General features: G+C 39.8%; 1 protein-coding gene across 2 annotated transcripts in view; it reads right to left on the bottom strand.

Moving 5' to 3' along the window:
* Window positions 1-13,894, bottom strand: part of LOC135587640 (UPF0613 protein PB24D3.06c-like) — a 51,316-nt gene that overhangs the window by 15,369 nt on the left and 22,053 nt on the right. For both annotated transcript variants that reach the window (XM_065079267.1, XM_065079268.1), the window contains one exon: window positions 9,821-9,966. In XM_065079267.1, coding sequence (XP_064935339.1) covers window positions 9,821-9,966 — 146 coding nt within the window. The remainder of the gene's footprint in view (window positions 1-9,820; window positions 9,967-13,894) is intronic.

The raw sequence follows: 13,894 nt of genomic DNA on the forward strand, positions 1-13,894 counted from the left end.
AGCTTGTGTCCTGTTCTTGGTTCCTTTTTCCTATATCTCTAGATCGGTTCAACGTAAGACTTGAACTTTCAAATTGCTGAAACTTGCTGAAGCTCTCAAATAGGCTCCTTTTGAAATCATTAAGGGTTTCCAGCAGCCAGTTCTCAATCCTAGTTTCCAAGGCTAGCCATTGCATAGGATTGCAAATCTGTAATCCCCAACTCATGTTTCTTGTGTCGGGTCAAGGGCATCAGCACTGCCCTATTTAGTGTTGTTGCTACGACGCCAGTCGGTGGTAGCGTTGTGGGAGTGAAGGGTTGCTGCGAGGATGTCGATGAAGCCCTAGGTGCCGAGAGGCTGGGAGGTAGCGATGGTGGCGCAGTTGGGAGCAACATCGCCAAGGGCTTGCAGCAATCGCTGCGTGGAGGGTCGTTGCTGCAGAGGGCTAGGAGGCAATGATGCTCGCTGCGATCGCTACGTGGAGGGATCGCTGCTGCTGAGGGCTAGGAGGCAGTGATGGTGGTGCGGTTAGTAGCAGCGCTACCGAGGGCTCACTACAGTCATTGGGAGGTGATCGTGCGGCTACGATCCTGGCCAAGGGCGACAAGGGGTGGTATGCTAGCTAGTAGGGAAGAAGAAAGTTGTGGGAGCGTCGAGTGTCCTTGCGAAAACCATAGCCTTTGTGTGGCGATGTCTGTAGTGAGAGCAAAGGAGGGAGGGAAGAAAAAGGGGAGGAAAGAAGAAGGGGCAAATTAGGAAGCCACCGTGATTACGCGGTTCGTTAGCAGCAAATGTAGAGCGAGGAAGGGCTCGAATGGGAAGCCACGGGGATCGCACGGCCAAGGGCTAAGGCTGCAATGGCTGTTGAGGGCTACGAGGCGCGTTGTTGGAAGGAGACACTAGTAGTGCCATCTCCGGTGGAGGCGCAGCTAAGGACGATTGCGACTGAAGGTGGGATGAGGCACGATTGACGGCGATTGCGGCGAGATAAGGCATGACTAAGGGCCGCCACGCAGAAGGTGGGATGAGGAACTGCAGCAAGATTGCCGAGGGTTAGGAGCAGTGGCGAAGGCCCTTTCTCGCTCGAGTGGGATGGGGCGGCTGCCGGCTTCTTTTTTTTTTTATGATAATGATGGTTGCGGTGAAGTGTTGTGAGAAATTACAACGAGAACGCCGAGGATCTCTGCTATGATACCAGATAATAAGACCCCTAGGTTTTTATCGTAGAAGAAGAGGGAGAAAAGAGATGATCACTTTGAAGGATCGGTCTCCTTGATCACTTTGAGGGGATCGGCCTCCTAGGGTTTGTCAAAGGACTATAATAATATTTCATTGATAGATGAAAAGAAACAGATACATCCATATTTATAGAGTTTCACCCTTGAGTCCATCAGAACTTGGACTCTTAATAAATAAATAAATATCAAATAAACCCCTATTCAACTCTTACTAAACTAGACAAACTCAATAAAACATTATTCAAAGCTCAAAAAATAAAAAGATCCTAACAATCTATAGGTCTTCTTAGCACATATCCATACTATCTTAAATGATTCTTCTATATCTTATCCTCTATTATATCCAAACATAATTATTCATAAATGAAATAATCTCTTTCCCTATCTTTCCCTTGAACTCTACATATCTACCTCAACATTCTCCATGTATCTACCAAAAAGATTTCTTAGTGATATAAAGTTTTTATATATATGATGTTTCTTAACTACCTAACACTCAAAGTCCATAAAAGGTCTAATAATGGTCTAACAATGATCTTCTAGAATTTTCTATTAAATCTAAAAGGAACCCGATGGTTTCACAAAACTCTTGATGTCCCTCTCCATTTTAAATATCTAGTCTTTATGAATGATGTCTTTATTTATCCATTCATTTTGTTGAATGATTGATCCAAGGTACCTAAAACTTTTACTTATAGAAACTTATAGACTATTCAACTTAAATATACCTCAAGCCTACATTACATCTCATATATTCAGAATTAGTCATATCTAACTTAAAACATTTAGTTTCCAAAATTTACCTCCATAACTTAAACTTAGAATTAATTCCTATTTAGACTCTCATCAATTAAGCTAATATCATTCATATATAAAATGCACTAAAGAGATTGATGCTGAATATGACTATAAGTTCATCTATTACCAATGTTAAAAGACAAAGACTTAACGCAGATCTTGATGTAGTCCTATATTAATGGAAAACTCATTAGGGACACTCCATAATGATTGTACTATCACACAACTTTTATAATATCAATATAGTTAGTAGATATACAATTTTTGCTAAAATCCACCGTAATAAGCCTCCATTAAATCAATAAAAACCAGGAGGTTCACAGCCTAGTTAGAAACTATTGATCTATTTGTTTATCTCCCTGTGGGCCTATGTCTATGAATCTTAAGAATTTTAGACCTATTCTTTCTAACTGAAATTTGAGCTGCCTTAGGAAGTTGGAGGATATCTCCTCTAATCTTCACGAGCATATTTTGGTGCTTGAAAATAAAGAGTCCAGCTCAGGACTTTCTGAGTCTGAAAGCACCAAGATGATCTGTCTTTACAACCGTCTCCAAGTTATCACTAGACAGATTAATACCAAATGGTGGTGTAAGGCTAAAACTAGGGGGATAAATAAGGGAGACCGTAACAATCTTATTACTTGGCATTATAGGCAAAATTTCATCCATCACCTTAAGGTAAATGACACTATCGTTGACCACCCTAAAACTATCATGCTTGAGTTTACTAGGTACTACCACAATTTTTGGCTGGATGATAATTCCTTACACCCCACTCATGTATGGCCTACTTTGAGTGGGATTCAGAGTCATGAGGCATCTAATCTGATCAAACCTTTTTCTTAAGAGGAAATTTGGCTTTCTATTGTCTCTCTTGGTAGGGAAAGAGTCTGGGGCTGGACAGATTCACCATTGAGTTTTATAGATACTATTAGGATATTGTGAAAGACTCTTTAATGCAGTCCCTTAGTTTCATAACTCTGCAGTTCTTCATCGGGATTGGACAAATACTTTCCTTATTTTCATTCCTACATGCAAGAACCCTCTGGTGGGGGATTTTCGATCTATCTCCCTTTGCAACATCAATTATCATATTCTTGCCAAAATCCTTTCCGATAGGATCAGACCTTTCCTAGATAAACTAATCTCCTTTAAGCAGTCGACTTTTATGAAAGGTTGTAAGATCCATGATAACATTATGGTTGCTCAAGAAAGAATTGGCCCACTCCCTCTATGGCTCTAAGGGGAAGAACCCTCTTGTTTTGACTAAATTTTCCTCCTCAATTTATTACTTAGATTATAGAATGTGTCGCATCTCCCTCTTTCACTAGCTGCATTAATGGTGATTAATCCTCTTACTTCAATCCTATCTATATATTTTAGTTGCCCAACTTCTTTCTCACTTGTTAAACTGTCAATTCTACTAACCTTACCCCTTTTCACTTCAAACACAAATTCAAGTTGACTCACTTGATGTATGCCGATGACATTCTCTTATACTTTAGGGCCAATAAAAAGTCCTGTCATGCCATTGCTAGGGTTTTCCACTAGCAGCCTTAACCAATCAGAAAATTAACTTTCAAAAATCTGAAATTCACTTTCCCAAGGTTACCCCCAAAGAAAGGAAAGCTGAGATTTGTCACTTCTTTAATATTAAGGAAATGAGTACTATGATTTCCCCCCGAAGAATGCCAAAAGAGGCCTTTGATTGCTTCAATGACCAAATATCAAGCAAATTAAGTAGAAGGAACAGAGCCGGTACACTCTACCCCGGCTGAATTGTTTGATCCAGGCATTGTAAAATGCATACTTGACATGAGCATTTCTTCCTCCCCTAATGATGACCGTTGGTTTTGGAGCACTGACCTAGAAGGGCAACCATCAACTAAACTAGCATATAGATTCTTACTCTCTCCTCCTCCCACCCCCACCACCCCCCTCCCCCCCCCCCACCCAAAAGGAGACCCATCCTTTGGAAAACCCTATGGAGTATTCCTGCCTTACCTCGCATTATTTTGTGTTGTTAGAAGCTTTTGCATCACAGACTTAACACTTCAAATAGGTTGGCTAGATTCTGAATTTGTGAACCTCACCCTTGTTATTTCTGCTCAAATACCTGAGAGCCAACAACACATATTCTTTGAGTGCCCTTTTTCCTTTAAAGTGTGGGATTTTTTTGTCACATCTATTTCTCTTACTTTTCCTCTTGGGGTGAGGGTAGTTGGCTTAGGGAGGGATCTGATCGTTCCCCTTCTTCATCTAACTCATATGTGAGAACTCTTATTGCCAATAGGCTTTGGATGATATGAATGGCCAGAAATGAATTAGTATTCAGAAAAACTAAGTGCAATCATTCTAGTATTGCATATAGAGTTGTTTCATATCTTTATGATAGCCTTTCAATAGACCAGCCTTAAGGGGTTAGTAGGGAGAGATGCACTATTCAAGTCAAATGGACAAGACCGGATGAAGGTGGGACAAAACAAAATGCTGATGGTGCTTTTTGAGGCTGGAACTGAACTTGGAGGGGCAGGATTCGTGCTTCGATCCAGTGATGCTGTGGTTCAGCTTATTGGAGGCAAATTACTGCAGGTAGCTGTTGGGCCCATGAACTTATGGCCATCAAGAAAGGTGTTGAAGCTGTCATTCAATTGGGTGTAACAGAACTCTTCACAGCGACTAATGCAGAATGGACTGTAAATGTTTTGAAGGAGGAAGAGCCTCCTCATTGGTTTTTGACAAATCCCATTAGGGATCTTTTTGCTGCCCTCCCTTCTTTTTTGTAGAGAGGGCAATAGATGTGCCCATTGGCTAGCTGGTCATACCAAGAAGTCCTATGCTGACCGTGTTTGGACTTCAGATTGGTATCCAGAGGTTAGGATCATTTTGTGCTTAGATAAGCAGGAGTAGCTTGTAAAAGGCTTTTGAAGTAATATATAGTTATGTTTTCCGAAAAAAAATAAATAAAAACAATATGCAAGTCCATCTTCCTATCTCTATACTTTTTCATTTGTTATCTTAATAAATAAATAGCTTGAATTGACCTTCCAAGCATAAAATCAAACTGATTTTGGAAGATATTTGTTTCTATTTTTTTTACTTTCAATCACTCTTTCCCAAAGTTAACTCCTTTATAATTAGAATAGTTTTAGATAAGGAAATTTGTTTTGCTCAGACCGATATGAAACAAGCAATATGTACTGATACAAACATGGATCGGTATATGGACCATGGTTTGCAGTACCAACCCATACCGCTCGGTACGAGCGATACGTATCAATCTGACAGGAGACTAGTATGTAGATCGCCCTCTACTAGGGCGTACCCTAACCTGACACCATATTGGGTAATACGAGATCTGTATCAGGTGGTAACAATCAAAATCTAACTGTTACCGACTTGTACCAATCAAAATATGATCGTACCGACCTGTACCGGTCAGTAACGGTCGGATTTCGACCGCTACCAATCAAGAGCTGAGATTATGATATTTCAAATAGTCAAATTAATCATTTGAACCATAAGCTAGGGTTTTTAAATCCTTTCATCTCCCCTATTTCAATATCACTCTCTCAATTTATTCAACTCTCTCAAACTCATTCTCACTCACATCTAACAATTCAAATCATTTCTTTGTAGATAATTCAATATTAACGAAAGGACGATTCAGAACGTACCACAAAGTTACTCCTCAAAGCCTAAAAAAGATATGTCACTATTCTTTCCTAATTTAAATTATTTTCGCTAAAATTATACTAAATTTATATTTATTTTCATCTTAAAAAACCTTGATCTAATATTTTTCTATTTTTCAGGTATTTGTAGAATTATTTTTGTGGTTTTTTGGGTATACCATCGGTACATCTCAATTTGTACCATACCGACCATTGGTCAGTACATCGGTACGGACGGAAATTGTAAACTTTTACACGGACCACCTCGTTTCAAACAATTTGATCCAACTCAATACAAAAACCAAAAAAAAAACTAAAAGACCAATTAGGACTTGTAAACACGAGCCCTCTTCTCGCAAGTTGTGTGGAATCGACACTACTGTTGTCATTCGATGTTACCACCACTATTGTTTGGTACTGTCGATCTCCTCGGAACACCCTTTTTTTCTCCTTCTCTTCTTCCTTCTTCCTTGTCCTCCTTCACCACTTCGTCTTCTTCCTTCTTGATCGTCTTCCTACACTATCTCCCCTTCTTCCTTTCTCTTCCTCTTTCCTCATCGTCCACTGTTTCCTATTCTTCCTTCCTCTACTTTTTTCTTCCTCCTTTCTCCTCCTCCATGGTGCCTTCCTCTTCTCTTTCTTTAATTTCAAAACATCAATACATATTAGTGTACCCTATGTCAATGTACATACAAATTTGGCCCTTGCTTGGTACAGGTCCTATACACGATAGGACTGTTCTTGGTTTTAGATATCACACTTATTCTTAAAAGTTAGTACTAGAAAGTTCTTCATTTATTAAACATATTTTTAGATCTCAAATTTTTGTTAAATAAATTTTCAAAGCATTAAGTGCGCAATAATCTTATAGTCATAATTTGATTCATAGCACTATAAACTTAGTTGAAGACAGTGATTGAAAAAAGCGCTCGGGCGCTCGCCTAGACGCTCGGGCGAGGCGAGGCGAGGCCCGAGCGCCTCGCTAATCTCCCAGGCGACGCGCTTCAAACAGGCGTCGACTGGGCGCTCGCCCGAGCCCAGGCGCTGGGCGCTTCGGGCGAGCGCCTGGGTAAACCAAGGCAACCGAACCAGGATTTTAGGTCTGGTTCGGTCCTGGTTCGGTTGGTTAGTTGGTTCAATCGAACCAACTAAACCGATATAACCCTTACCCAACCCTAACCCGCTAGCGCTGCCACTCCCGATCCCGATCTTGCTGCTCGCCGCTGTCGCTGCTCGCAAACGCTGCCTCTGTCGTCGCTCGTGCCTCTCGTTGCTCGTCGCTCCTGTCGCCGCTTGCCGCTGTCGCTGCTCGCAAACGCTGCCTCTATCGCCGCTCGTGCCTCCCGCTGCTCGTCGCTCCCTCTCCCTTTCCCGCTGCCGCTACCGTTGCTCGCCGCTAGTCGCTGCCGCTATCGCCACTCGCTGCTGCTTCCTCGTTTCTCAGTCAGCAGGCTCAATATACAGTATACTATTAATATTAAGTTTATTTGAAATGATTAATTTTCAATACTGTTAATAGATTTTCTTAATTTAATAGCATATTTTTATTTAAAATTTTAAATAATTATATTTATTAATTATATTATATATTTTTATATTTTAGCGCCTCGCTTCGCTCGGGCGAGCGCCTAGCGCCTCGGACGTTTTTGGACCTTGGCGTCTTTTGGCGCCTAGCGCTTTTTAAATCACTGGTTGAAGATATATAATTAGTTGAAATATCTTTAGTCTTTTCAAATTGACCATGTCTAGAAACCTGAATGTCTAGTACTTAGATGTGTGTTTTGCTCCTACTGACGATTTAGCACACTAGGATTCAAAGCTTTGGTTCATAATCTGTATCTTAACTAAAATTTGATTCAAGTAGTAGACTTGGAGATATATAACTTGATAACCAAAGAGAATACTAGGTACATTAAGAAGGCAAAGAAACTAAGGATCCAGTTATATGACTATCATAAAATGCTTTATGTTTCATATCATGGTACATCATTTGGTACAGGTGTTGTATTCCAGTTCAAATCAAGAACTTGTCACAGACCAGTTTGCAGACCAGCAGTTCATTAGACTGGGACCATTTTTTACTAAAAATCAGTCAAAAGGTTTATTATAATTGTGAGATAGTGACTCATGATTCCTCCCCATGCACCACGTAACCTTAGCTGAGAAAAACAAGACAAGGAAAGAATATGAAGAATAGGAAGAGAGGACCTTGAGATTTGTCCCCTTTTCCCTTCACCCAAAATTTCTTTGTTCATTATTCCATCTGTACCAGCTAGTATACTGCGGGATGCCAATATCTTATGGGGAACCAGCACGTGTTGATACTGGATTTTAAATCTTTGCTTGTAATGCACTAAGTTTTAATCACAAATGTGATGCTCTAAATGAAGGATATTACAACATTGAATAGAAAAATGATTAACATAGGGCATTGAGTTGTCAGAGAACTTGTATTTCCCAAAGACACTTCATAGATCAACGATCACTTCAAAAGTTAAATCTTAGCTTAAAATTAGATTTGGAATTGATTCCATCAGCTAATTATAGTTCTAGGATATCTTTTCCAAAATAATTTTACAAACAAAACATAATAACTATCAAAAAATTGTGATTTCAGTTTCTACATCAAGTAGCTATTACATGTTTCCATATACGCACAATAGTACGTTTTGGCTCTACTAGGGGACATAATTTGATCTAAAGATTATACATGATGTATGGCCACAAAGTTCAATGCATGTTGTATTTCCTTCGAAACTCTTCAAACCATTTGAAATTTATCTCTCCTCCTCTATTCTGCCTCCTTAATTACCACCACATATCATTTTATATGAGTGGCATTAGAGTTGGCACTATGATGTGATACAAATGTGCTGCCATGATGGCCAGCCCAATGCAGATCAGAAACGATGTTACAAGCATCAAAAGAATCTGAAGAAACATTGTGACAAGCTGGATAATTATTACTATGAATGGCAGTCTATGACAGAGAGAAGCAACATTATGAAGATTATGCAAATCAATCGTTCAAGTCAGCAAATCTTAAATTGCAAAAAGTTATTTTCAGCTAGCTTTCGAAATCGAAGAATATCTAAAGAAAACTTAAAGAAAGTGGAGGCAACTTCAGAGAAACTTCAATTGCAATAGCACATGGATTTTAAGATGACAAATCTGAAAATTACGAGAAGAAAAGTAAGTACAGAGTACAGACTTCACAGGAAGATAAGCAGAACAAAGATTCAGATGAAGATCAAGATGATCTGTAGCTTTCTCCTATGCTGGATGACTAGAGAATAGAAAGGTTAAGCGTACATCAACAGACGAACCTGCAATGATTGAGATCAAGGTAAAATCAATCTAGATGAAGAAACATCCCAATTACAGCAATCGCCATGTTAGAACCACTGATACAGCCATCAGATCTTCTCAATTGTTAGCAGCTCCAGTTATTATCAAACTTGATACAGAAAAGAAGCTAAAGATTACCCTCAGTGCTAATTTCATGAAAGTTATTTTGAAGCACAACCAATTTGTCTGAGCCTTTTACTTCAGTAAACATCATCACATGATCACGAGTCAGATTACGTCACCAAAAGTTGGAATTAATAGGCCCTTGCATTCATGGTCAACAATGAATATGATGAGACTATCCCCTACTACAGAATGTTTTCTTTCTATAAGGAAGGTATCCTAGATGCTAGTTTTTTAAAAGTACAACTTATTGATCTTGATCTAAGCATTGTAAGAGATATCCCTAATCCACATTTAAAAAAGGCTCAATTTTCCAAATCCACAAATCAAAGAAACTCATTGTCATAAAATTTGATTACTATATTTTCAGCTTGATGATAAGCAATATTACCTCAAATAATATGATACCTTGTATTTTAAATATCAATGTCATCTATCATATTCAATAATTTGCATCCATGTCATTATAAAGACCATATTGCGTGTATCCTAAGTCGATTCTTGTAAGATTATGCATTCTATAATTCACAAAAAACACAATCTTAGCATCACACCAAGATTGTACTCATACATGATTATGCAGATATGTATGATCACTAGATATCAATAGAATACAAATACATGTATTGAAAAAAAGCTAAATCAATAAGATACTTCCACCTGTATGAAGTTATCGGCGCATCTGGATTTGCTTCCCTTGGCATTAGTTCCATTCCCCTACCTTCACCAATCATTTTTGCTGCCAAATCTATCATTTCAGCAGTTTCAGGCAGAGTGGCTCGATATTCTCGGTCACTGACTGGGGCCTGATCATTGATTATGTTAGAATAACTTACAGTATTTTGAAGATTTTATCAGTAATGTGATTATCTTAACCAGCATGGTAGCTATAACTAATTTAGATTCAAATTCTTGAAGAATCTTTGAATACTTCCCTTTTAATGCAGTCATAAGGAAAGCAATAGCAACAAACACCAAATCTTAACTCGTTTCTAAAGCAAATGAACATAATTAACAACATGCACAAGAAAATTGAATCAATCTTCAACCTAAAAAAGAAAGAAACCTCTCGCATGAGAATATGCCTAACATACTGCTTTCAAAAGACACAAACTTCACAGAGTTGAGTTCCAAATTTTCACCAATTAAAGAGCTGAAATGTTTAATTAGAATATTCACATGTTGCAAGCTCATTTTATCCAAACCATCTTTTAAAGGCCAGATTCATGAATCTTCACAATCAATTCAAAGAGTCCCAATTTCCCCAAAAGAATCCCTTGATGAAATATAAAGAAATTTTGTCTAATTAGAAACCTTAGCTCCTATGCATCAAGGTCTTTAAGTGCAGTCAGCTTCCTCATTCTGGTTGACGATTGCTAAGGTCCCTGCTGGCTTCCAAGAAAGAAAAAATATCCATGAAACAGAAGGATGTCAGACTTAGGCCACAAATTTTATCCTCCATATTGAGGTTATTGACCAGTTAATTGTTAATTGATAGGACCCTAGCAGGGTTGGGTCCTACTCAACCAAGAAGCAGCTAATAAAAACCCTGTGAGATTGTAATAAACACCACCTAGCCGCCTCTATCCTATAAAGAAAAGTGGCTGGGGTTTATATTTAGACATTTAGGCTTCTTAGCCGCCGCCCCCCCCCCCCCCCCCTCCCTTTTTACTGGGCCGATCGACTAGGGTTGAGGGCAAAAGGGGTAACTCACTTAGGAAGCAGCCCTTAGGGCTAGGGTTTGGAGCCCTATATAAGCATATAGCCTCCATCTCTTTGAGAACAAGATCTATGTACAATTGTAGCCATATGGCTGACTTCTAGGAGGGTGGAAAACCTATAGCGTTCCAATGATTAATCCCTCTCAAAGATCAATCTACATAGAATTCCTCTAGGGTTCTATCATCTGGTATCAGAGCAGCGATCTTGCTGCTTTTACTGCCACCCCTGCCGCCCACCACCAGCCAAGCAATTCCCACAATTGCTCTTGACGTTGCTATCTCCATCGTCATCTTCTACCGTAGATCAAATCAATCTACTGTCGTCATCTCCAATTATATCAAGAGATATGATATTCTTCTATCACCAATACCTTTTGCTGCTGTAATTTTTCATTCAAAATACCAAGAAGAAGTCTTTTTATCTATCGCGTGCTGCGAATTCCTTTTGTCGTAAAAGTTATCATCTTTGCGAACGAAGGATTGCTGTAGAAAATTTCAGTCGCATATTGTTGCCTTTAACCGATCTATTTGCTATCATTTTTGAACGAAATTTCTTATATGCTTCATAGATCGTCTTGGCTTCCATCTGCACCGATTTCCTTGCTATTATACTGCCGAAATCTTCTTGATCAAATTTGTCATCATTGCTGTTATTTAAACCGAGATTTTACTGTCAAATTCGCTCCTCAAATCTCTCGGTTTTTGCTGAAAATTTCATCGTGAAACTGAATTTTTCGACAAGAATTCTGCTATCGTAACTTACACTGATTACCTTGCAGTTATACTGCCAAAATCTTATTCATCAAATTTGTCATCATTGCTGTTATCTAAACCGTGATTTTGTTGTCAAAATTCCTCCTCAAATCTCTCGATTTTTGCTAGAAATTTTGTCGTGAAACCGCTGTTTCTTCGACGACAATTTTGCTCTTACAAAACAACCACAAAACAAGCCTAAACCACAACCACTTCTCTCAACCAATACATGTCTTTAACCCGATAACAAAAGAGAGATCTTAACAGTACAGATTTGGAGGCATATATTATGGCATCTGAGGAGACAATCAATGCTAAATTCGAAGCCTTCGAGACGCGAATGAAGGATAAGATTCGGACTCTCTTTACCGAACTCAGTTTGGGCTGACCACCGAGCCTGAAGAAATCACATCAAGGAGAGAGCTCTGACCGAAGAGATGACTTCCAGGAGAGGGGAGGCTCTGTGACCGATCCCTACTATCCACGCATGAAGGTGGACTTCCCTAGTTGGGAAGGAGACTCGATTGGTTGGAACTCGCGCATGGAGCGATATTTTCAGTACCACAAAACCGCGGACGCATCTATGGTGGAATTTGCGGCTATGCATCTTGAAGGGGATGTCATATAATGGTTTGACTAGTTTGAACACACTCATAGAGTCCTCTCATGGTGACAATTCAAAGAAGGACTGTTGATCCGCTTCAGACCAACCGATTACGAGAACATTGATGGACAACTAGTAAAGATCCGACAAACCTCCACCATTCAGGAGTACCAAACCAAGTTTGAAATGTTATCTAATCAAACTCATGATTGGTTTAAAAAACAGCTATTGGGGACCTTTATTGTGGGCTTGAAGCCGGAGATCCGGGGAGAAGTTAAAACGCGACAATTGTACACGCTTATGGCAGCCATCTCTATCGCACGATTTCAAGAGGAGCGATTGAACCATGAAGCCCGGTGGACTAGAGTCGCTCCCTGACCAGCAATACCGAAGCCCTCAGCCCCCCCTACTGTCAGCCGAGCCCCTGCACCAAAAAAGTTGACAAGAGAAGAGCTTCGGGAGCAATCTGTGAAGGGGTTATATTAGCATTGCGACGAGCCATAGAGTCGCGAGCATCGCTGTAAAAAAAGGAGAATTCTTGTGATTGAACCAGTAAAAGAAGAGGTCATTGAACATCCAGAAGAGAGTCTTGAACATGAAGAAGATGCGGAAGAAGAGCCACAACCGACCGACTTTATGGTACATGCGCTAGCCGGCTACTCAAACCCGCAAACGATGAAAGTTAGAGGCCTTCTCAAATAACAACCGATCACTGTTCTCATCGACACGGGCAGCACTAATAACTTCCTAAAGAGTAAGGTTACTGCTCAAATGGCGCTCCACATCGAAGGTTGCAACAAGTTCAACGTAAAGGTCGCCGATGGCAGAACCCTAAAGTGCGACCAAAGATGCCCGCAAGTGAAACTATTACTGCAAGACCAAGAAATTGTCACCGATTTCTTCCTCCTACCAATTGATGATTATGAGACCGTGCTTGGCATAGAATGACTGACGACCCTAGATGATGTCTCTTGGAACTTTTCCAAATTAATTATGAAATTCTACTGCAAAGGTAAATAGATCATCCTACGTGGGAAGCGCGGAAGCAATGTAACCACCGTTTCGACCCAACGAATGGAGAAAATTTTACACAAGGTAAATGATGGCTTTTTGATGTATCTCCAATAGCAACTAGAGAGGAAGAAAATAGAAATTGAAGGTCAAAATCTCATCTAATTGCTTGCTGAATTTGCCGACATTTTTGTTGAACTGTGCGGTCTTCCTCCTAATCGGCAACATGACCATCAGATTCCAATTCTTTCGAGCAAACCACCAGTGAACACTCGGTTGTATCGTTTTCCTCACCTCCAGAAAGATAAAATTGAAAAGATTGTAAAAGAGATGCTTAAAACATGGGTGATTCGGCCAAATTATAGTCCATATTCCTCACCAGTGCTACTTGTACGCAAGAAGGACGGAACTTGGCGGATGTGCATCGACTACCGAGCTTTAAATGGCATCACCGTCAAGGACAAGTACCCAATACCAATGGTGGATGAACTGCTTGATGAGTTAAAAGGAGCTCGAGTCAACCTCCGATCTGGTTACCACCAAATTCGGATATGTGAAGACGACATTCCAAAAACTGCATTCCGCACATATAATGACCATTATGAATCCTTGGTAATGCCTTTTGGACTCACTAATGCTCCTTCA

This window comes from Musa acuminata, chromosome BXJ1-8 (assembly GCF_036884655.1).
Source record: "Musa acuminata AAA Group cultivar baxijiao chromosome BXJ1-8, Cavendish_Baxijiao_AAA, whole genome shotgun sequence".
NCBI classification, from domain to species: Eukaryota; Viridiplantae; Streptophyta; class Magnoliopsida; order Zingiberales; family Musaceae; genus Musa; species Musa acuminata.